Source organism: Heteronotia binoei, chromosome 17 (assembly GCF_032191835.1).
Source record: "Heteronotia binoei isolate CCM8104 ecotype False Entrance Well chromosome 17, APGP_CSIRO_Hbin_v1, whole genome shotgun sequence".
NCBI lineage: Eukaryota > Metazoa > Chordata > Lepidosauria > Squamata > Gekkonidae > Heteronotia > Heteronotia binoei.
Genome location: NC_083239.1, coordinates 40,161,476 through 40,185,642, shown reverse-complemented (window position 1 = coordinate 40,185,642; position 24,167 = coordinate 40,161,476). Strand labels below are relative to the sequence as shown.

General features: G+C 49.5%; 2 protein-coding genes across 2 annotated transcripts; both read left to right on the top strand.

The window, feature by feature from the left end:
* Window positions 1-7,856: 7,856 nt before the first annotated feature.
* Window positions 7,857-10,342, top strand: LOC132586009 (interferon-inducible GTPase 5-like). The gene is made up of 2 exons (XM_060257925.1): window positions 7,857-9,264; window positions 9,497-10,342. Exon 1 carries the CDS (start codon window positions 7,881-7,883, stop codon window positions 9,039-9,041), a length of 1,161 nt encoding a protein of 386 aa, XP_060113908.1. The 5' UTR covers window positions 7,857-7,880; the 3' UTR covers window positions 9,042-9,264; window positions 9,497-10,342.
* A 12,275-nt stretch (window positions 10,343-22,617) lies between these two features.
* LOC132585833 (interferon-inducible GTPase 1-like) lies at window positions 22,618-23,619 on the top strand. The gene has a single exon (XM_060257709.1). It carries the CDS (start codon window positions 22,618-22,620, stop codon window positions 23,617-23,619), a length of 1,002 nt encoding a protein of 333 aa, XP_060113692.1.
* Window positions 23,620-24,167: the final 548 nt, after the last annotated feature.

The window sequence follows — 24,167 nt, the reverse complement described above, 5'->3', positions numbered from 1 at the left end:
AGACTACCCCCCTCTCTACAACAGAGGCAGCTGCAAGGGAGTTCCCTTGGGTTGCTGTGTGACTGGCAGGACTACCCACTACAGACTACTCCTGCAAGAAGGCCTTTTTTTGTAGCAGGAACTGCTTTGCATATTAGGCTGCACACCCCTGATGTAGACAATCCCCCAAGAGCTTACAGTAGGCCCTGTACTATGAGCCCTGTAAGCTCTTGGGGGATTGTCTACATCATGGGGGTGTGGCCTAATATGCAAAGGAGTTCCTGCTACAAAAAAAGCCCTGCCTGCAAGGTGGGACAGCTCCTGAACACCCTCAAGCCCCCAGTCCCACTTAACCCTAAAGGCTCTACAATGAGGTTGATGGAGGAGTGGCAGAACTGAGACCTGTGGAACCCCATGAGACATGCTGTCTGGCTGAGTGTGCCAAAGCCAGAAAGCACACTGCTTTTCAAAGGGACACCCCCTTTATCCAGTGTTGACAGTCTTACAAATCCAATGGAGGAGCTGTGTTCATCTATCGCAGCAAAACAAAAGTCCAATGTTTTTTTTTACCTTAAAAATAAGGCAACATTTATCCAAGTGTGAGCTTTTCTGAGTCACAGATCACTTAAGAACATAAAAATGTAAGAAGAGCTCTGCTGGATCATACCAATAGTCCATTTAGTCCAGCCTCCCGTTTCACACAGCGGCCAGCCGGTTCCTATCGATAGCCAACAACAGGGCAGAGAGACCGAGGCCTTCCCCTTATGTTGTCTCCTGGCCAGTATTTCCTCTAAACTGAGTTAGCGTGAGCTAGTTCACAGGTTTTTAGCCTCCAGCTCACACAGTTCTGTCTCAGCTCAGGAAAAATGGCCCCAGAACACAATAATTTGTGCAATCGCTCACAACTTTAATGCCAGTTGCTCACAAAGTAGAATTTTTGCTCAGAAGACTCTGCAGCTTAGAGGGAACATTGCTCCTGGCACTAGGAGTCAGAAGCTGACTGCCTCTGAACGTCGAGTTTCCCCTCAGTCACCATGGCTAGGAGCCACTGACAGACTTCTCCTCCACGAATCTCTCAAATCCCCTTTTAAAGCTGTTTATTTCTGTGGCCATCACTACATCCTCTGGCAGCGAATTCCACATTTTAATCACTCTCTGTGTGAAGAATTATCTCCTTTTGTCCATTCTAAATCTGCTGTCCACGGGCTTCATTTGATGCCAAATTCTAGTATTCTCTGGAGAGAGAAATTTTTTCTCTTTCTCAACTCTCCATCCCAGGCATAATTTTATAAACCTCTATAATGTCTTTCCCCTCCATAATCTCTTTTCTAGACTTCATCAAACTCAGAAGAGCTCCTATTAGAGTAAATATTGTTAGTCTTTAAGGCACTGCTGGAATTGAGATGAAGGAGGAGGAGGAGAAGATGATGATGATGATATTGGATTTATATCCCACCCTCCGAATTTCAGAGCGGCTCACAATCTCCTTTATCTACCTCCCCCACAACAGGCACCCTGTGAGGTGGGTGCAGCTAAGAGGGCTCTCACAGCAGCTGCCCATTCAAGGACAACCTCTGCGAGAGCTATGGCTAACCCAAGGCCATTCCAGCAGCTGCAAGTGGAGGAGTGGGGAATCAAACCCGGTTCTCCCAGATAAGAGTCTGCACACTTAACTACTACACCAAACTGGCTCTCTTCTGATAATTTGGTAAGCTGCACACCCTAAGAAATGCTCTTGAAGTACACTGTTAAAACTGAGTCTTGTATATTATCAGACAGCAGGACTCAGCACCTTACTGAAAATCTTAATGTGCCCCTCTAACCACTGCTAGATTCAGTATTTCCTCATAATCCCTGGTGAAATCTGCTTTGCACTCACATTTTAAAAAACCAAACACCATTAGTATTTGAAAATCCTGTCAGTGCAGGTCAGAAAGCAGCAGCCGCTGAAACTCAGGAGAAGTAGAGGACAAATCACAAAGAGAGGCAGCTTACCGTCCCTGGTTGAGGTCTGTTTGGAGGGGCTGAAGAATCTGTAAATTTGAGTTGGAGGCTTGGTTCCTTCCACCCTTTAAAAAGCTTCTCTAGTCTTTGCTGCGTTTTCTAATAAAGAAGAGCCAAAGTCAGGCAGGCAGCAAAAGTGAAAGCAACTTAGTTCGTTCAGAGTCTGTTCCACTCCCTTGCATTGCTTCACCGTTCCAAGAAGAAAGCTGAGGGGAACTGCAACAAAAGTTCTGTTAGTAGGAGTCCTTTTTAGGTAGCAGATTGGTTAAACATATGGAGCAGAGGTTCATCACTGGCTATTGGCCACAAGGTATAGGCGGAACTCCGTGTCTGGGGCAGTGGTGCTCTGTATTCTTGGTGCTTAGGGGCAAAGGCCCGTCTAAGCTGCAGTCTTGTGAGCAAAAATTCTACCTTATGAGCTACTGGCATTAAAATTGTGAGCCATTGGCATTAAAGTTGTGAGCTACTGCAAAATTATTGTGCTCTGTGGTCATCTTCCTGAGGTAAGACAAAATTATTGTGCTCTGTGGTCATCCTGTGTGAGCTGGAGGCTAAGAATCTGAGCTAGCTCACACTAACTCAGCTTAGAGGGAACACTGCTTGGGGGGCCACAGTGGGAGAGCTTCTGGAGTTCTGGTCCCACTGATGGACCTCCTGATGGCACTTGGTTTTTATGGCCCCTGTGTGACACAGAGTGTTGGACTTTGATGGGCCATTGGCCTGATCCAACATGGCTTCTCTTGTGTTCGTAATTAGTATTGATCTTCTGAGAAAAACCAGAATACCACTAGTTTGCAGCTCTCAAAGTGAAAACTGCACATTCAACTGTCCTTTTATTAACTAGTTAAGTTATTAAGCGCTTTCTCACTAGCGTAGCCAACTCCAGGTTGTGAAACTTCTGGAGATCTTGGCAGTGGAGCCCAGGCAAGGTGGCTTCAGGGAGTGGAGAGACCTCAGCCAGGTATCATGCTACAGAGTTCACCTTCCAGAGCGGTCCTTTTCTCCAGGACACTCTGGAAATCAGCTGTAATTCTGGGAGATCTCCAGGCCCCACCTGGAGGTTGAGCGAAAAAAAAGAGAAACACAGAGAGCAGGAACCCAATCAGGCACAAGCCACCATCTAAGCAAGGTCTCAATGACAATAGAGATTTTTTGTCAAAATATTGTAATAAAGTCTCAAAGTATTATGTAATAATTTGCCGTCAAAATTCTTTTCTACCATACACGGAACAAATCCAGCTCAAAGCGGGTAATCCAAATGTGCAAATTCAACAGGTAAGTCCAGTGTCCAGCAGAACCCAGCAAGAACCCTCAGAGCCAGGAAAGGATTGGCATTCAAGGTGGGATAGCCCTAGATCAGGGGCGGTCAAACTTGCTTATCTTAAGAACCACATAGGATAAACGTCAAATGTTTGAGAGCCACAAGACGTGGACATCATAAGTTTGAGGAAGGAAGGAAGGAAGGAAGGAAGGAAGGAAGGAAGGAAGGAAGGAAGGAAGGAAGGAAGGAAGGAAGGAAGGAAGGAAGGAAGGAAGGAAGGAAGGAAGGAAAGCAACTTTAACTTTAAATGCATTCTACAAGCTGCTGGCTGTCTTGGAGAAGTGATTTAGAGAGAGAAATGCCTTGAGATTGGGGGGCGGGGTGCCGAGGGCAGGGATTGAGGAAGGGAGGGCCTTCAATAGAGTCCACTGTTTTCTCCAGGTGAACCCACCTCTGTTGCCTGGAGACCAGTTGTAATAGTGGGAGATCTCCAGCCACCCCCCTAAAGCCTGGTAACCCTATGAAAAGCAAGAGGAAACCTGGAGACAAGGGACCAGCTGCGGGCTCTCTGTGGCTACCAAACTGGGGGGGGGGGGGGGGGAGACAGACAGACAGACAGACAGACAGACAGACAGACAGACAGACAGACAGATAGATAGATAGATAGATAGATTGATTTTTAAAGCAGGAAAATATGCAAATGATTCTTGTTGGGCTTTTTTTTACCAAAAAAACTGTGATGATGATGATATCTGTTGTTGTTGTTGTTGCAAGAGGCAACTGAGCGAAACAGTTGCCTGCCCGTCATTCTCTCCCCCGGGAGCGCTGCCCCGTTCCCCCAGCCTCCCTCCCTGCTCCAGCCGCTCAAAGAGCTGATTTCCGAGAAAGGGCACCTGCAGCTAAAAGGATTCCGCTTTCTTTTTCCGAACTCTCGCCGGCTTGACAAGCAGGCGCTGCGAGGGGGGTGGGAGATGTGCCTGTCAGGCTCGCCGACTCCAAGCTGGGCAATTGCTGGCACGCCCCGCTGCAGGAGTTGATCTTAGGAGGGGGAAGAGTCCAGTCGACTTCGCTAGGTCATCTGATAAGAGTCCAAAACTGCCCCGCCTGGGCGGCATAAAAAGCGTGGGGGGGGGGGGACCCAGTTCAGACCCGTCCGATCGCGCTGCCCTCTTGCGCCCCCTGGTGGCCAGCGGGCTCTCCGCAGCCGCCGGGGGAATCCGCTTTTGCTTTCGTTTTCTGCAGCCGCGGCTTTTCTCGGCGAGATCCAAGGGAGGAGGGGAGCGTTGAAGTCCGAAGGTCGGAAGAGGCGGGCGGAGGCGAAAAGCCGCCGACGGATAGGAGGGAAGGCAGAGGCAAACCTCGTCGGGAGCGGAGAGGCGAGGAAGGAGTCGCGCTGGGCGCCTTGCAAGTAGCAGGTAAGGCGAGCTGAGATCGAGGCAAGGAGGAAGCAGCCGAGGACGCCCAGGAAGCGGGGAATGGAGGGGAGGGAATGATCTGGGGGTATCCGGGGAGGGGGGGGAGGCTGGGGGGTTTTTTAGGCAGATGCACCAAATTTTCAGCATCTCCCCAAAACACCCGCCAAGTTTCAGAAAAGTTTGGACCCGGGGGTCTGATTCTCTGAACCCCAAAAGCTGGTGAATGTTTTCTTTTTAAAAAAAAAATGTAACTGAAAAATATATTGTAAAAAACAAAAGATATCTATTTCTGTGCCACTTTCCTACTCGAAAAGGGTGCCCCGAGGGAGGAGGCAGGCTGGAGCTGGGCGAGCAGAGCTCAAATCTTCAGCTGTTTAGGCTGACTGCTGCCCCAGCCGTGCGTCCCCCCCCCACCCCCCGTTGTGAGGCCGGTGCGCTCGCGGGCACATCTGGGCGTCTGGAGTCCCCCGTTTTCTCGCGTTGCCCGCGGCTCAGCTTTTTGCAGGAGTTGTTTTGTAAGGGCCGCTTATGGCCGGGATCACACCCACTGAAGAATGCACTTTCAATCCACTCTCCGTGCACTTTCCAACTGGGTTTTGCCAGTTCAAACAGTGAAATCCAGTTTGAAAGTGCATTGTTTAGTGTGTGCGATCGCAGCCTATGTGTTTGGGGGGGGGGTAGTTGTGCGGGAGGGGAGCTTGGGGGGGGGGAGCATCGGTGCAATGCCGGACTTTCCCTGTCCTTCTCTGGGTCCCCTTACCAGTGTTGAGAGAGACCTACCCTGAGTTTTAGCCTGTTTCTGGCCCTCCATTGATATGCCCCGGGCTGGGAAGGGGACCAGATTCTAGTAAGATTGGCTTCAAGGTGAGCAAGGGAGGTATGGGGAGGGGAAAAACGAGAAGCAAGGGATCGCACAGTAGTTTCTTAATTTTGGGGAGGGTGAGGGGAGCTCTCAGACCAGGGAATACCCCAAAGAGGAGGGGGATCGGAAGCATCTGGTTGCCAACCAGCCAGGAGAAAAAATTCCCTACACTCTGAATAAAGAGCGGGTGTGAACGTGAGCAGTGGAAGCGTAGGATTCAATTTACAATTTGTTGATTTAAAAACATTTTAATCCTGCCTTTCCACCCAGGCGGGGTCCCCAAGCTGGTGAAAGAAAGAAAGTGTAAAAGAAAAAGAAAAAAACCTTGAAGTCACTGCATAAATGAGATGCCATGAAGTCCCTACGAAAGGGGCAGACGTTTTTCTGTTTCCCCGGGACGCTTGGCAAGCTTAAGAGGCAGACATTCCAGCATGCATGTTTTAGGCATCAGAGCCAACAAGGGAGAAAGTTCAACCAGGCATTTCACAAGCCAGAACAGCTCCTCTGTCTTCCTGGCCAGCTAATCCCGCAGGGATCAAACCAGACCAAGAGGGGGACAATCGGAGCTCCCCAACATTTGTTAGGAGCAGGGGTGGAATTCTAGCAGGAGCTCCTTTGCATACTAGGCCACACCCCCTGATGTAGCCAATCCTCCAAGAGCTTACAAGGCTCTTTTTTGTAAGCTCTTGGAGGATTGGCTACATCAAGGGGGTGTGGCCTAGTATGCAAAGGAGTTCCTGCTAGAATTCCACCCCTGGTTAGGAGCAAATGACTGACGCAAGAAACAGTGACTCTCGGAAGCTCATGCTCCAGAAATCTTGTTAACCTCTTAAGGTACTGCTGGACTCAAATATTCCACTTCTCTGATAAAGCGGCACCGCCACCACCTGAAACTAAAAGCAAACAGCAGCTGACTGTTGAGACGGCAGCACAGGGAGATAAGGGGCTTCATCATTCCGCCCCCTTGTGGTCTCCCCCCCCCCCGTCCTGCTGAAGTAAGATGTCAACTAACCCGCCCACCAATACTCCCTCTAAACCAAGGGTGGCCAAACTTGCTTAACATAAGAGCCATGTAGAATAAATGCCAGATGTTTGAGAGCCACAAGACATGAATGTCTGATGTTTGAGGAAGGAAGGAAGGAAGGAAGGAAGGAAGGAAGGAAGGAAGGAAGGAAGGAAGGAAGGAAGGAAGGAAAATAGATGGGAGGGGAGGGAGAAGTGGAAAGAAAGCAATTTTAACTTTAAATGCATTCTCCGAACCAACTGATGGGGCAATGGGGGCTTCAAGAGCCACACAAATATGTGTGAAAGAGCCACATATGGCAAGCCACCATTTGGCCACTCCTGGCCTATACCCTAGAAATCTGGTTGGTCTTTAAGGAGCTGCTAGACTGAAATCTTGGCCTTTTAGTTACGTAGTTAGATATTTGTAGCGTGCTTTTCTTTCCAGTCAGAGCCCAAAGTGGATTCCATCACTCTCGCCTTCTCCATTTTATACTCGCAACAACCCTGCTAGGTGGGTTAGGCTGAGATAGGGTGATTGGCCCAAGGTTAACCAGTGAGCTTTCATGGACAAGCACATGTGTGGCTGAAGGGGGGTGGCCCATTCTGGCTTTAGAGCATATATGCACATGAATTCAACGCACATACAAAATGATTCACAAAGTTCCTTGGATCAACAAGTAGAGAGCGGTCTATACCAGGGGTGGTGAAACTTGCTTAACTTAAGAGCCACACAGATTATACATCAGATGTTTGAGAGGCGCAAGATGTGAATGTCAGGTGTTCAAGAGAAGGAAGGAAAGAAGGCAAATAGATGAGGGAGAGAGAGGTGGAAAGAAAGCAACTTTAACTTTAAATGCATTCTCCAAACCACCAGCTGGCTTGGCTTGGAGAAGTGATTTAAAGAGACAAATGCCTCCTCTGAGCCAGCCGACAGGGCAGTGGGGGCTTTGAGAGCCACACAATTTGAGTAAAAGAACCACACGTGGCTCCCGGACCACAGTTTGGCCACCCTGGGTCTATACTATGTGTATAGCTTGCTGTAAGTAGTGTATTAGTCTGTATTTTTGCATCAGTTAATGTGTTGTATTAATTCTTACGCTTCGCTTCAATTCCCTTTTTAGATTTCCACCTTAAACCTGTCGGACTGTTTATTGGACATCCCATCCTGTTGATCTTATTGACTCACCTGTATAATCCTCTTTGAGTCCCGGAAAGAAAGGTGGACTTTAAATACCGTAAATAATTATTTTTTTTTAAAAAAATGTATAGCAGAAAAATTTCTTCTCTTTAAAACAACCTTAGGAATCAGCGAAGCTAAAACTTCCCTCCTTTTCTCTGCAGAGCATCCTAATCTATGGCTATGGAAGAATTCCAGGTCGCTATTCATCAGGGGAAGCTGTCAGATGCCATCTCCGTGGTGCAGGCGAAACCGCTGCAGTATTTTAGCAACACCCCAATCAATGTCGCCGTGGTGGGTGAGCCAGGCTCGGGGAAATCCTCCTTTGTCAACAGCATGCTGGGCAAACAGCCAGGCGATCCGGGTGCTGCAGAGACCGGCATCCAAGCAACGACGACGAAGGCCAAGGATTACCCGCATCCGACACTTCCACAGGTCATCCTCTGGGACCTGCCCGGAAGAGAAGAATCTTTCGGCTCCCGCACCAATCCAGAGGACCTGAAGTGCTATGACTTCTTCATTATCGTCGGCTACCAGCGCTTCCGGACCATCCACGCTGAACTGGTCCACGACATCCAGGCGATGGGGAAGAGGTTCTATTTCGTACGAGCCAAAACGGACCTCGACGTGGAGGCGTCCCGGAGACGGCAGCCGTCGGGCTACGACGACCGGACGGTCCTCCAACGCATCAAGGAAGACTGCGTGACCTGCTTGCTGAACGAAAACGTGATCGACCCCCAAGTCTTCCTGGTGTCCAACTGGGACCCCCAGAGCTTTGACTTCCCCATCCTGTGGGAGAAACTAAATAACGACCTCTTGTGGCTGAAGAGGCAAGCATTCATTTTCAGCCTACCTTCCCTCTCTGCACCCGTCTTAGAGAACAAGCAGGCCACGATGAAGGGGAAGATTTTGCTCCCGGCCCTCTACTCGGGGGTTTTGGGTTTGCTGCCCCTGCCTGGGATCTCGTTCGCAGCCGCCATGTTCTTCTTTGTGAGGTTCCGCAATCAGTGCTACCAATTCTTTGGCTTAGATGTCCCGTCGCTCACAGCTCTAGCGAGGGATGTTGGCAAACCAGTGGCGGCTCTTCAGGCAGTGATGACGTCCAGAAAGCTAATGCCCCTGATTCTTTGGAGACTTCCCGACCTTCTAGGAGCCGTTCTGATAATGATGGAAATTTGTTGGTGGCAACGCTACCCCTACGCCGGCTCCTTGTTAGCAGGAGTTCCTTCATTTTTTACCAGCTACTACATGTTGCATAGATGCCTAGCAGCCGTCGCCAAAGATACCCAAAACGTCCTCTCTAGAGCTCTGGAAGGCAAAGAGAAGATGCCGATCTAGAAGATGCCGATCTAGAGGCAGATGCGATCACAGTTCTGGAAGCAGGGGACTCGGTCGACAGGCATAGAAGTCTGCATCTGTTTGAAACAGATCCCAGGTTTCTAGACCGCATGATGTAAAACAGTCAGGGTCGCATGCCTTGAAAATGATTTGGTACCCAGGGACCAAGAAGAAATTATTTTTGTGACCAATGAAAATTGTGCGTGCGGAATACATTTGTACGGTTTCTCTTATTTTGCGTAATTGTGTTCTGGGTTTGCTTATCATGATGCAAGCAGGGCTTTTTTTGAAGCAGGAACTCCTTTGCATATTTTATTTTTATTATTTTATTAGATTTATATCCCACTCTCCCCATAGTGGGCTCAGGGCGCTTACACTAGGCCCTGTACTAAGAGTCCTGTAAGCTGTTGGAGGATTGGCTACATCAGGGGGGCATGGCCTAATATGCAAAGGAGTTCCTGCTACAATAATAAGCCCTGGATGCAAGTCAGTGAAAGCCAATTTCCATGTTTGGGGGATCTTTTGTGCCTTAAAGCCATCTGTCAACTTTTTAGTATTAACTTTGAGTCCTATCTACTGGGTGCCTTTTTTTTTAAGTCTTGGTGAGGAGAGACAAAAATCTGGAATTTGGGATTTTATTTTCAGGGTGGGGTGGAGAGTATAAAAGAGCTCTCCTTCGCTGGCTTTCGAAAGCCGCCACAAGTTGTGAGAAGGGCCACTCTAGCTGTGAGAACCAACTGTGGTGGAGTGGTCCATAGCAGCGGATTCTAATCTGGAGAACCAGGTTTTGATTCCCCACTCCTCCTCCACATGCAGCCAGCTGGGTGACCTTGAGTCAGTCAATTCTCTCAGAACTGTTCTCTCAAGAGCAGTTCTTAAAAGAGCTCTTTCAGCCTCACCTACCTTATGGGGTGTCTGTTGTAGAAAGAGGAAGTGAAGGAGATTGTAAACTACCCTAGAACTCTTTCAGGAAGTGAAGAGAGGCGTATAAAAGCAGTTCTTCTTCCATGCCCCTCCTGAATGCCCCCAATATGTAAATAGCAGTCCCCGCACACCATATGATCCTTATAAAGAATTACTGATTTAGAAAGAATAGTGAGACATACATAGATGGTAAAATATTCCTTATGCGTTTTTGTTTAATAATGTGAGAAAATATATTTTGAAAACCAGGAATGAGGGTTTTTTATTTTTCAGTGTGAGGAATATTTGTAGCAGATTTCTTTTTTCCCCTCTTCTGATTGTACCATGGCTGATTAGTTTTCAAGAGGTGATGCGAATAAAGTACTTCTTAAAATGTTCACCGTTTTGATCACTTTTTCCGTAACGACTGGGTGTTTTGTCGCAGCAAAGATTCATTAATTTATTTCCATTAACAACATTTCTATTTATTAGATTTATATCCCACCCTCCCCATAATGGGCTCAGACAGGTATAAAAATACATCCCCAAACACGTTAAAACCCAAACCAGCATGTACACACAGAGAGAAATATTCCTGGTGTACTAATTTAGGAAAGTACTTGTTTCATCTCTGACTTTTGTTTCTCTGATTTTTGCACTTTTTTCTTAATTTTACTCACCACAGCAATTCTTGCTGGCACTCTCTGCATCCCATCATGGGGGTCTTACTTCTTGTTTCCACTGCCTACATTGGGGTTCCCAACATTTTTCAGCCTGTGGGCACCTTTGCGATATTGACAAAAGGGTGGTTTGCGCAAACGCAAAATGGCTGCTGGAAGAGGCAGAGCCAAGCACAGAATGGCTGCCGGAAGAGGCGGAGCCAGCTACAAGCTTGTTAGCCTTGTTTCCTCTCAGGCACGGCTGCTCAGGAGGAAAAGAATCCTACCCCCCCCCCCCCACCATACTCCCATAGGAATGAGAACAACAGCTGTTCCTGAGAGAAAACCCCTGTGCTGCGGCTTCCACTGCTAAAAACAGTTTTCTTTCCACAGCAAATCACAACATGCCCCAAAGACCTGCCACCTTCCTGAAAATGCATGGTAGGTGCTAGAGACATCTAGGGGCTACATTCTGGGGACCCCCTGCCCTACATAGACCCAGTGAATAATCAACATATCAAGTATTCTTCTTTTCAGGACCCCTTTCTACATCCCATCTGTTTGCCTGCCTGCCTTCCTCTCTCAAACATCTGACACTCATGTCTTGCGGCTCTCAAACATCTGATGTTTATTCTGCGTGGCCACCCCTACTATATACCGTGCAAGGGCAACGGGGGGGGGGGGGCAAGAGATGCTGTGACAGTTATAGCAATGGACAGGGACACTGGCATCTCTGTTATTAGGAGGATGTGAGAGAAAAAGTAGATTGGGTTTTTATACCCCTGTTTTCTCTACCTTCGCGGCCCCGTGGCGCAGAGTGGTAAAGCAGCGGTACTGCAGTACTGTGATCTGAACTCTCTGCTCACGACCTGAGTTCTATCCCAGCGAAGGCTGGTTCAAATAGCTGGCCAAGATTGACTCAGCGTTCCATCCTTCTGAGGTCAGTAAAATGAGTACCCGGCTTGCTGGGGGGGAAGTGTAAAAGACTGGGGAAGGCAATGGCAAACCACCCCATAAAAAGTCTGTCGTGACGTCACCCCAAAGTCAGAAATGACTGGTGCTTGCACAGGGGACCTTTCCTTTTCTTTACCTTAAGGAGTCTCAGAGTGGTGTAATTAGTCTGGTATGCTACAGTGATACACCGTTACGGACCTTGTGTGACCCAAGAGAGAAAGGGGCTAGATTTCACCTAAAGGGGAAGCAGCAATAAAGAGGAGGGAGGGAAAGGCTGTGGCTAGTCCTCACAGAGGTGGCAGACCACAACACGGGCAAAGGATCTCCAGCCAAAGCCTCGGCACCTACCCTCCCAGCAAACCACAGTCCTCAGGAGACTGGCAATCGGTAGCCATTAAGCTGCTATCTAGTTGGTTCATTGATGCCCTGTCTTTCCAATGGGGACCAAGCACTACTTAACAGCTGAAGATTCCATCTGAGGATTCCTCACCCCACCTCGAACAGTGGTGTGCACTCCTTTGGCCCCATTCCAATAGCATTGCCTACAAATATTAGATACCAGCAATCCATATGTTTCTGCCACCATATCCAACATGATGTTTGCAAAACTTTTTTCTGGTGTGTCTGTGTGGAAAGTGCCGATAAGTCACAGCCAGGCCTCAGATTCAGCAGGAGCACAGCTCCTGAACCTTTCTGAGGGTTCCCCCTCTACCTCTCCACCTACCTTGTCCATTGAATAGTAGGTGCAGCTGCATAACAATCCCTAGATTAGGAGAGCAGCCAACCAACCAGCCAGCAGGGGCTTTGCCATACCCCCAGCAGCCCTCATTAACCCCTGGAGAAGCCCACACCACCCTTTCTCCACTTCTTATGTGATTCTGAGTAGCAGGTGGCTTGCTGGCCTTTTGACTGGGGTGGGGGGGAGGCCAAGGAGAGCCCCAGGTGAGCAAGGCCTGCTTGGGCTGACTGGATCTCTAGCCGGCTCAAGCAGGTCTTGTTTGCCCAGGGCTCTCCTTTCTTGTGTCAGGTTGCTTTTGGCGGGGGGGGGGGGTGCGGCATATGTTAATGAGTTATGCTAATGAGCTCCACCACCTATTTTTCTACAAAACGACCCCTGGTCACAGCTGACTGATGGTGACCCCCATCGGGTTTTCAAGAAGAGACATCAGAGATGCTTTGCTGTTGCCTGCCTCCACTTCGTGACCCTGGTATCCCTTGGAGATCTCCCATCCAAATGTTAGGGCCAGCGCTTTTTGTAGCAGGAACTCCGTTGCAGATTAGGCCACACCCCTCTTGTGTAGCCAATCCTCCAGGAGTTTACAGGGGTCTTCTTACAGGGCCTACTGGAAGCTCCAGGAGGATTGGCTACATCAGGGGTGCGTGGTCTAATATGCAAAGGAGTTCCTGCTACAAAAGAAAAAAGCCCCGGCCAGGGCCAATTCTGTTTAACTTCCAAGACAGGGTGAGAGTGGGCCAACCTATGACGTCCAACAGTAGAAGAAGAAGATATTGGATTTATATCCCGCCCTCCACTCCGAAGAGTCTCAGAGCAGCTCACAATCTCCTTTATCTCCCTCCCCCACAACAGACACCCTGTGAGGTGGGTGGGGCTGGAGAGGGCTCTCACAGCAGCTGCCCTTTCAAGGACAACCTCTGCCAGAGCTATGGCTGACCCAAGGCCATGCTAGCAGGTGCAAGTGGAGGAGTGGGGAATCAAACCCGGTTCTCCCAGATAAGAGTCCGCACACTTAACCACTACACCAAACCGGCTCTTCAACAGTACACCCAAAGTTTTTGATTTGGTTGGTTTTGCTGTTAGCAAAGGGGGGGGGGGTGTTTTGTTTCATGCTCCCCCTTCCTTGGGGGCGGGGGGGGGGAGAGATCACAGCAACCTCATCCAGGGAAATTTCCTTTGGAAGGGAGAGCAGTGGAAGCTTATTATGGGCTGTCTGCACTTCTTTCAAAGACAGAGATGGGGTGAAAGGAGAGGACGTAGAGTAAAGACACTTCTAAGGGAGGCAGATTTTAAACTCCAAGCAGGCAGCGAGTGCAAATTTGGCTCTGAGAGGCAGGATTCCCCCCTCCCTTTATATTGGGTTAGGGTTGCCAGCCTCCAGGTGAGGCCTGGAGATCTCCTGCTTTTACAACGGATCTCCAGCTGGCAGAGATCAGCTCCTCTGGAGAAAATGCAGAGAAAACAATGGCAGCACAATATAAGCAGAAATCGGACAACAATGGTGTCAAGAACACAGTTGGACAACGTTTGCAAAAATCTCTATATTATATTGTACAAAAACATCCAACTTTCATTCTAGAACCACATAGAGAGCATAAAGTCCCAAACAGAAACACTGTTCCTAAGGACGACCCCGACGAGTTCTTTGCAAAAAAAGTCTATAAGGAGTAATACTACTCGAGAGTAAATTCCAAACGGAGTCCTTCCACTGATGTCAGCTTCCAAAGGAGAAATTCTTGCCTTCACGCAATCCCCAGCTTAAATCGTGTTCGCTGCACCTGCAGCTTCTTCACAGGCCAACTGACAAGGTCCTCAGACCGGCCTCTCTCCAACGCCCAAATTACAATTTTCAATTGACGGCTTGCGAGTGGAAGAGCGGGGAATCAAACCCGGTTCTCCCAGATAAGAGTCCGCACACTTCACCACTACACCAAATTGACATCCCCAAAGTTGGGCTGCCAGGTGCAGGTTGGGAAATACCGACGGGAGACTTGGGGGGGGGGGGGTCCCTGGGGAGGTTGGGGTTTGGGGAGGGGAGGCGTTTCAATTGAGGCCACTGTCTTCCCCAGGCGAACAGATCCCTGTTGCCTGGAGACCAGTTGCCTAGAGAGCCAGTTTGGTGTAGTGGTTAAGTGTGCAGACTCTTATCTGGGAGAACCGGGTTTGATTCCCCACTCCTCCACTGGCACCTGCTGGAATGGCCTTGGGTCAGCCATAGCTCTGGCAGGGGTTGTCCTTGAAAGGGCAGCTGCTGTGAGAGCCCTCTCCAGCCCCACCCACCTCACAGGGTGTCTGTTGTCGGGGAGGAAGGTAAAGGAGATTGTGAGCTGCTCTGAGACTCTTCGGAGTGGAGGGCGGGATATAAATCCAATATCATCATCTTCTTCAATCGTAATAGTGGGAGATCTCCAGCCACCCCCTGGAGGTTGGTAACCCTCGAGCAAGAGCATTTGGAGCCAGCAGACCCCTGGGCTCTCTCTGACTGCTTGCAAAACGGGGATACTTTTTTTTTTGCAAGAAGCGGCTGAGCTGAACAGTTGCCTGCTGTCAGTTGTTCTCGTCCCCCCCACTGCCCCGTCTCCCCTTCTGCCTCCCTGCTCCAGCCGCTCAAAGAGCTGATTTCCAAGAAAGAGAACCTGCAGCCAAAGGGATTTTGCTTTCCTTTTCCGGACACTCGCTGGCATGAGCGCTGAGAAAGGGGGTGGTGGGGAGGGATGTGCCTCTCAGGCTCTCCGACTCCAAACTGGGCAATTGCTGAGGTGCCCCACTGCGAGGATTGATTTTTATGAGGAGGAGAGAGTCCCGTCAATTTCGGTGGGCCACAGGCCAAGAGCCGAAAGCGAGACCTGCCTTGACTCCTTGTCCTGCTAGAGAGTCAGTTTGGTGCAGTGGTGAAGTGCGCGGACTCTTATTTGGGAGAACCGGATTTGATTCCCCCACTCCTCCACTTGCAGCTGCTGGAATGGCCTTGGGTCAGCCATAGTTCTGGCAGAGTTGTCCTTGAAAAGGCAGCTTCTGCGAGAGCTCTCTCAGCCCCACCTACCTCACAGGGTAAGAACATAAGAGAAGCCGTGTTGGATCAGGCCGATGGCCCATCCAGTCCAACACTCTGTGTCACACAGTGGCCAAAGAAACTAAGTGCCATCAGGAGGTCCATCAGTGGGGCCAGGACACTAGAAGCCCTCCCACTATGCCCCCTGCAAGCACTAAGAATACAGAGCATCACTGCCCCAGACAGAGATCCAACAATACGCTGTGGCTAACTGATGGACCTCTGGGTGTCTGTTGAGGGGGAAGGAAATAAAGGAAATTGTAAGCCGCTCTGAGACACTGATTCAGAGAGAAGGGTGGGGTATAAATCTGTGTTCTTCTACAGTGGGACGCCTCACAGAGTTCACCTTGTGTGATCCAAGAGAGAAAGAGGGGCTAGATTTCACCTAAAGGGGTGGCAGCAATAAAGAAGAGGGCGGGAAAGGCGGTGGCTAGTCCCTCACAAAGGGACCACAACACAGACAAAGAATCTCCAGCCAAATCTTCAGGACCTGCCCTCCCAGCAATCCACAGTCCCCAAGAGACTTGGGCAATCGGTAGCCATTAAGCTGCTATTTAGTTTATTTATTTATTCTATATCCCACCCTCCCCACCAGAGGCAGGCTCAGGGCGGCTCACTGGTTGGGGTCAAAAAAATGACCGAACAAGATAAAACATCGATAAAACACAGGAACATAAAACAATTATAAAACATCAGTTATAAAACAACATATTCAGTAGGTGCTAGTGCATTATGAAACGGTTCTTTTCGATGGTAGCGCCGTGTAACAGAATGATCAGTATTAGGTGCTCCAAAGGGACCCCAGATCGCCATAGCGTGGTAGGAAGTCCAGAGTGGTGTTAAATTTCTGGTTTAGGGGCCTAATCCGTTGCTGTAGAAGTTGCCATTATGGGACAGCAAGGTGGAAGAGTGCCGTTTTACAGGCCCTGTGGAACTGTGGGAACTCTCGCAGGGCCCTAATGTCCTCCGGTTCATTGATGCCTCCTCTTTCTCTCCAAGTGCTACTTACAGCAGATTATTCCACCTGAGGAACCCTTCCCTCCCCCCACCCTCCCGAACAGTGGCGTGCACCCCTTTGGAGAGCCAGTTTGGTGTAGTGGTTAAGTGTGCAGACTCTTATCTGGGAGAACCGGGTTTGATTCCCCACTCCTCCACTTGCACCTGCTAGCATGGCCTTGGGTCAGCCATAGCTCTGACAGAGGTTGTCCTCGAAAGGGCAGACTCTTATCTGGGAGAACCGGGTTTGATTCCCCACTCCTCCACTTGCACCTGCTAGCATGGCCTTGGGTCAGCCATAGCTCTGACAGAGGTTGTCCTCGAAAGGGCAGACTCTTATCTGGGAGAACCGGGTTTGATTCCCCACTCCTCCACTTGCACCTGCTAGCATGGCCGTGGGGTCAGCCCTAGCTCTGGCAGAGGTTGTCCTTGAAAGGGCGGCTGCTGTGAGAGCCCTCTCCAGCCCCACCCACCTCACAGGGTGTCTGTTGTGGGGGAGGAAGGTAAAGGAGATTGCGAGCCGCTCTGAGACTCTTCGGAGTGGAGGGCGGGATATAAATCCAATATCTTCTTCTTTGGCCCCATTCCGATAGCATTGCCCTCAAGTATTAGACGTCAGCCATGCATATTTTTCTGCCACCATTTCCAACACGAGGTTTGCAAGATTTTTTCCTGGTGCGTCTGTGTCTGCGTGGAAAGCGCTATTAAGTCACAGCCGACCGATGCCAACCCCATGGGGTTTTCAAGACGAAACGTCGGGGATGGTTTGCTGTTGCCTGCCGCCATGCCATGACCCTCGTATGCCTTGGAGATCTCCCATCCAAACGAGGGTTGCCAAGTCTAGTTCAAGAAATATCTGGGGACTTTGGGGGTGGAACCAGGAGAAAGGCTGGGACAAGCATACTGAACTCCAAAGGGAGTTCTGGCCATCACATTTAAAGGGACCACACACCTTCTCACCATTGGAAATAATGAAGGATAGGCACCTTCTTTGGGGGCTCATAGAATTGGACCCCCTAGACCAATCCTTTTGAAACTTGGAGGGTATTTTGGGGAGAGGCATTGGATGCCATGCTGCAAATTTGGTACCCCAACCTCAAAAATAGCCTCCCCAGAGTCCCAGATACCCATGGATCAATTCTCCATTATACCCTATGGGAATCGGTCTCCATAGGGAATAATGGAGTGCCCAGCAGACATTTCCCTTCCCCCACGCTGCTTCCTGATGACCCTGAAGCAGGGGATCCCCTGTCCCTAACGTAAGAACATAAGAGAAGCCATGTTGGATCAGGCCAATGGCCCATCCAATCCAACACTCTGTGTCACACAGTGGCCAATACACACACACACACACACACACACTGTGTGGCTAATAGCCACTGATGGACCTCTGCTCCATGTTTTTATCCAATCCCCTCTTGAAGCTGGCTATGCTTGTAGCTGCCACCACCTCCTGCGGCAGTGAATTCCACATGTTAATCATCCTTTGGGTGAAGAAGTACGTACTTCCTTTTATCCATTTTAACCTGACTGCTCAGCAATTTCATTGAATGCCCACAAGTTCTTATATTGTGAGAAAGGGAGAAAAGTACTTCTTTCTCCATCCCATGCATTATCTTGTAAACCTCTATCATGTCACCCTGCAGTCGATGTTTCTCCAAGCTAAAGAGCCCCAAGCATTTTAACCTTTCTTCATAGGGAAAGTGTTCCAAACCTTGAATCATTCTAGTTGCCCTTTTCTGGACTTTTTCCAATGCTATAATATCCTTTTTGAGGTGACCAGAATTGCACACAATATTCCAAATGAGACCGCATCATCGATTTATACAGGGGCATTATGATACTGGCTGATTAGTTTTCAATTCCCTTCCTAATAATTCCCTACCTGGGGACTGGCAACCCTAATCCCAACTTTAGCCAGGGCCAATCCTGTTTAGCTTCCAAGATCTGATGAGACCAGGCCAGCCTGGGTCAGTTGCGGCTGGGGCGCCCAAGATTCCCCCCCAAAGCTTTTCTTGATTCCGTTGGTAACTCTAAAGCAAGCAAAGAATTTGGAGACAGCAGTCCAGCTGCGGGTGCTCTATGGCTGCGTGCCAAACTGGGAGAATTTTTGCAACTTGGCAGCTGAGCCGTCCCTTCCCCCCGGGAGCGCTGCCCTGTTTCCCCTCCTTCCTCCCTGGCTCGGCCGCTCAAAGAGCTGATTTCCAAGAAAGGGAACCTGAAGCCAAACGGATTTCGTTTTCCTTTTCCGGACATTCACCAGCAGACGCGGTGAAAGGGGGGGCGGGGGAGCTGTGCGTGTCAGGCTCGCCGACTCCGAGCTGGGAAATTGCTAACACGCCCCGCTGCAACGATGGATTTTATTGTCGGGAGAGAGTCCAGTCGATTGTGCTCGGCCAGAGGCCAAGAGCCGAAAACGAGCTGATAAACCCGGGAGAAAGTTGGAAAAGCGAGCCCGGATCTATCCAAGCGCGCTGCCCTTTGGCGCCCCCTGGTGGCCAGCGGGCTCTGGGCTGCAGACGCGCAAATCGGCTTTTGGCTTTCGCTTTCTGCACCGGGGCGACAGGAGGGGAGCGCCGAGTCTGAAGGTCGGGGGAACAGCCCTGCAGGGACAAAAAGCCGCTGAGAGACTCGAGGAAGCCCGGAAGGAGTCGCGCTGGACGCCGGGGGAGCAGAAGGTAAGGCGATCCTGCCCCACCACATCCTCCTCGCTGTGTCTTTCCCCGGCTCCACCGAGACCGAGACAGGAGTCGGCAGCTGCAGCGGCGCTCCTCGACCCCCGGGAAACGCTGCGCTTTCCCCAGCTGTGGTGCAGATGCGCCCGCGGGCACATCTGGGTGCCTGGTGTCCGCGATCGCTTGTGTTGCTACTGCGGCGGCTGGGCGTCACGGAGTTTGCAGGGGGTTTGACGGCTGGCTGGTGCGTTTGGGTGGGTCGGTGGGCCGGGGGCGGGGGGCTTGAAGGGCCTCAGTGCAATGCGGGGCTGTTGAGAGAGACCCACGGTGAGCATTAGCCGGGATTCTTGCTCCCAGGGCCGGGAAGGGAATGAGATTCTGGAGTTAGATTGGCTGGAAGGCAGGCCAGCAGGACCGGCTCGACATGTTTTTTGAGGGGGGGGGGGCAAAATTAAAAAATGACTCCCTCTTATGAGCCATTCTGTCTTATGGTCCCATAGAATACAATGGACTCCACACCCAGTTTGGCGCCCCCTCTCGGTCTGGGCCGGGGCAAGCAGCCCCTTCTGCCTCCCCCTCTGCCCCCCCCCCTAGATCCGGTCCTGCAGGCCAGGGAGGTTTGGGGGACTGTTGGGGGGGGGGAGCAAAAGAGCATCGGATCATAGGATTCGGCTGCATTTTAGAAGGGTTATACAGAAAGAGATGGCTGTATAGAAAAGTGATATTGTAAGAAAGGGGAGGAAACTGTATAAAAGTAACAACTGTTGATACAAGTCTTGGCCTTCTTCTCTATATTTTGAAACAAACAAACAGGTCCATCTGTGGCTATTAGCCACAGTATATATATATGTGTGTGTGTATGTATGTATATATGTGTGTGTGTACATATACACACACCCATATATATATATATATATATATTAAAAAACCTAAAACATGCTTAAAATGTTAGCACTCTTTGGTCTTAAGGATGCTTTCTTTGTATCTCTCCCATGGGATCCAGGGAACTGGGCAAAGGAAGCTCTGGCTCTTTCTTTCCTTCCGCAGAGGACTGGGACGGGGGAGCCTCAGCCAATGGAGAAAATAGAGGTTTTGGTCTGCTGTGCAATTGAGCAAGTCTTGCAAGGCAAGCTGTTATGCAGAAGGAAGCAAGATAGAGGGAAAAGGAAGCAGATGACAGCCAGTTGCTCTGGGGGGCCTGATTTGGCCCCCCGAACTGCATGTGACATCCCTGCACTCGATGCCAGGTTTTACTAACATTGGCAAAATTACAATGGAGGGTTGATGTTACAGCAGCAGCAACCATGGATTGTCTAGGTGACTCTCCATTTCATTCACCGTCTTCAGGCTGCAGTACACGAGGCAAAGCCTTGAATTCAGTAACGGAATGCCCAGTATTTCCTTCAAATTTATATTTAGATACTCTCCAGTTTTTACAATTGTTGTATAGCAGTTGGAGCCTCAGAAATCAACAGTCTTCCATGAGAGGTTAAAAAGGTAAAGGTAGTCCCCTGTGCAAGCACCAGTCATTTTCGACTTTGGGGTGACGTTGCTTTCACATTTTCTTCGCAGACTTTTTACAGGGTGGTTTGCCATTGCTTTCCCCAGTCATCTACGCTTCCCCCCCCCTTCTCAGCAAGCTGGGCACTCATTTCACCAACCTCGGAAGGATGGAAGGCTGAGTCAACCTGGAGCCAGCTACCTGAAAACCCAGCTTCCACCAGGGATCGAACTCAGGTCATGAGCAGAGGGTTCTGACTGCAGTACTGCAGCTTTACCACTCTGCACCACGGGGCTCTCTGTTACCCTTGGTCAGATGCAAAATGTCTCTGTGCAAAGCTCTCAGGCAGAGAAGGCAAGGGAGAGTTGGGGAATGGGGGGGGGGGAAGCAAAGGAGCATTGGATTGCCCTTTCAGCTGCATTTTTGGGGTCGGGGGCTCTTGAGCTAGGGGTGTGCCACAGAGGAAAGATCTGAAGAGTCTGGTTGCCAACAGGCAGGGCGAAAAATGCCGTACCCTCTGAATAAAAGTGGGAAATGTTTTAAAAAATAAAACAAAACACTTCACATCATGACATGAATGAATTAGGTGGACAAGAACACTGGGAAATGCATGTCCTTTTGTTTTACCTAGACTTGTTGCAAGAGTAATTAATCAGCAACTGTTATTATCCTTTATGGGTTTCCCAGAAATGCTATCCAGACCAAATGCTCTTTCAGTTCGTTTATTACACTATTTTGCCATTAGATCCTAACTCTTTTTTTTATCACTTTACATTCTTAACCGCTGCCCACCAGCTATAAGTAGCTCTGCTCACTGTACCTCATTTCATTATCTGATAAAAGTGTGCATGCAGACGAAAGCTTCCCTTCTGAATTAAACTTTGTCGGGCTTAAAGGTGCCACTGGACTCCTACTTTGTTCTACTGCTTCAGACCAACCTGGATCTACCTGAATGAGATGCTGTTAAGTGTCTACTAAACGGGCAGCTGTTTTTATATTTCTCCGGGCCACTTGGCAACCCCGAGAGGCAGAATTAGGCAGGTCTTCCAGCGTGCAATTTTCAGGCACCAAAGCCGGCAAGGGAGAAAGTTCAGCCAGACATTTCACCAGTCAAAGCATCTCCTCTGCCTTCCTAGCCAGCTGATTCCCCAGGGATATCTAGCCAGACCTGGCACTGGGGGGGGAGAGACAACCAGGACTCCCCAGCATTTGTTAGAAACAAATATCTGGCGCGAGAAACGTTGACTCTCAGAAGCTCATGCTCCAGAAATCTTGTTAGCTTCTAAGGTGCTGCCGGACTCAAGTCTTACTCATCTCCGGTACAGCGGTACTGCCGCCACCTGAAACGAAAAGCAAATAGCAGCTGACTGTTGAGCCTGCAGCATGGGGAAAGAAGGGGCTTGATCATTCTGCCCCCTTGTGGTCTCTCCCGTTGAAGTAAGACTCCAACCAACCCGCCCACCAACCCCAAACTTGCTGCCATGGAGAAGGCATTTCATGGAATCATAGAGTTGGAAGGGACCACCAGGGTCATCTAGCCCAACCCCCAAATTTGTTGCTTTAAATCACTTCTCCAAGCCAGCCAGTGTACAATGGCTTGAAGAATGCTTTTAAAGTTAAAGTTGCTTTCTTTCCACCTCTCTATTTCACCCCCTCCCCTCATCTATTTTCCTTCCTTCCTTCCTCTGACATTCATGTCTTGTGGCTCTCAAACATCTGATTTTTATTCTGTGGCTCTTAGGTTAATCAACCCCTGGTCTATACTGTGTGTGTAGCTTGCTGGTACGTATTTTTGCATCATTTAATGTGTCGTGTTTATACTTATGCTTTGCTTTAATTCTGTTTTAAGAGTTCCAGTGCAATTCTGTTGCATTGTTTACTGGACACCCCGTCCCATTGATCTCATCGACTCACCCTATGTAAACCTCCTTGAGTTCCAGAGAGAAAGTTGGGCTATAAATAATTTATATATATACACACACACACACATTTTAAAAAGGAAAATGAATAGCAGAAAAGTTTCTTATTTTAAAAACAGTGTTAGGAATCGGTGACGCTAAAAATCTTCCTCCTTCTTTTCGCTGCAGAACACCCAGATCGATGGCTATGGATGAATTTCAGGTCGCTGTTCATCAGAGGAAGCTGTCAGAGGCCATTTCTATGACAAATGCAAAACCGCTGCAGTATTTTAGCAACACGCTGCTCAATGTCGCCGTGGTGGGTGAACCAGGCTCAGGAAAATCCTCCTTCATCAACAGCATGCTGGGCAAATGCTCCGGTGACCCAGGTGCTGCAGAGACTGGCATCCAAATGACAACGATGAAGGCCAGGGATTACCCACATCCTACGCTGCCGCAAGTCGTCCTCTGGGACCTGCCCGGGAGAGAAGAATCTTTCGGCTCCCACACCAATCAAGAGGACCTGAAAGCCTATGACTTCTTCATTATCGTCGGCTACCAGCGCTTCCGGACCATCCACGCTGAACTGGTCCACGACATCCAGGCGATGGGCAAGAGGTTCTACTTTGTACGGGCCAAAACGGACCTTGATGTGCAGGCATCCCGAAGACGGCAACCATCAGGCTATGACGATGAGAAGGTCCTCCAACACATCAAGGAGGACTGCACGGCCTGCTTGCTGAGAGAAAATGTGAATGATCCCCAAGTCTTCCTGGTGTCCAACTGGGACGCCCAGAGCTTTGACTTCCCCCTCCTGCGGGAGAAGCTGCAGAGCGACCTCTTGTGGCTGAAGAAGGAAGCGTTCATTTTCAGACTGCGTTCCCTCTCGAAATCTGTCTTGGAGAACAAGGGGAAGAATTGGCTCACAGTCTTGTACTCGTGGGTTTGGGGTTTGCTGTGTCTGCCAGTGCTTTTGTTCGAGGCTGCCGTGTTCTTCCTTGGGGGGTTCCGCTCTCAGTGCTACCAATTCTTTGGCCTGGTTAGAGCTCTGGCCATTGACAAGCCAGTGGCAGTCTTTCAGGCAGTGATGGACTTATTTTTTACCATCTACCATCTACTATGTAGATGCCTAACAGCCATCACCAACTATATCCCAAACATCCTCTCTAGAGTTCTGAAAGGCAAAGAGAAGATGTCGGTCTAGAAGACACCAATCTGCAGATGCAATGACAGGGTATTCTGTGATACCTCGGTCAGGTTTCTGGAAATAGAGGACTCGCTTGGCATGGATAGAATTCCTCATCTGTTTAAAGCAAAACCCAAGTTTCTAGACCACATGACGCAAAACGGTCAGGGTTGTATGCCTTGAAAACGATGTTACTCAAATTCAGTGCCAAGAACTGATTTCCGTGAGCCATGCAAATTCTGCAAGCAGAATACATTTGTATAATTTCTTATTTTGCATAATCATGTTCTGGATTTGCTAATCACGATGGAGTGAAAGCCCATTTCCACGCTCAGGGGGACCCCTTGTGCCTTACAGCCATCAGCCAATTTTTTAATGCTAACTTTGAGTCCTGTTTAAAGGTAAAGGTAGTCCCCTGTGCAAGCACCAGTCCTTTCTGACTCTGGGGTGACGTTGCTTTCACAACGTTTTCACGGCAGACTTTTTACGGGGTGGTTTGCCATTGCCTTCCCCAGCCATCTATGATTTTCCCCAGCAAGCTGAGTACTCATTTTATCGACCTCGGA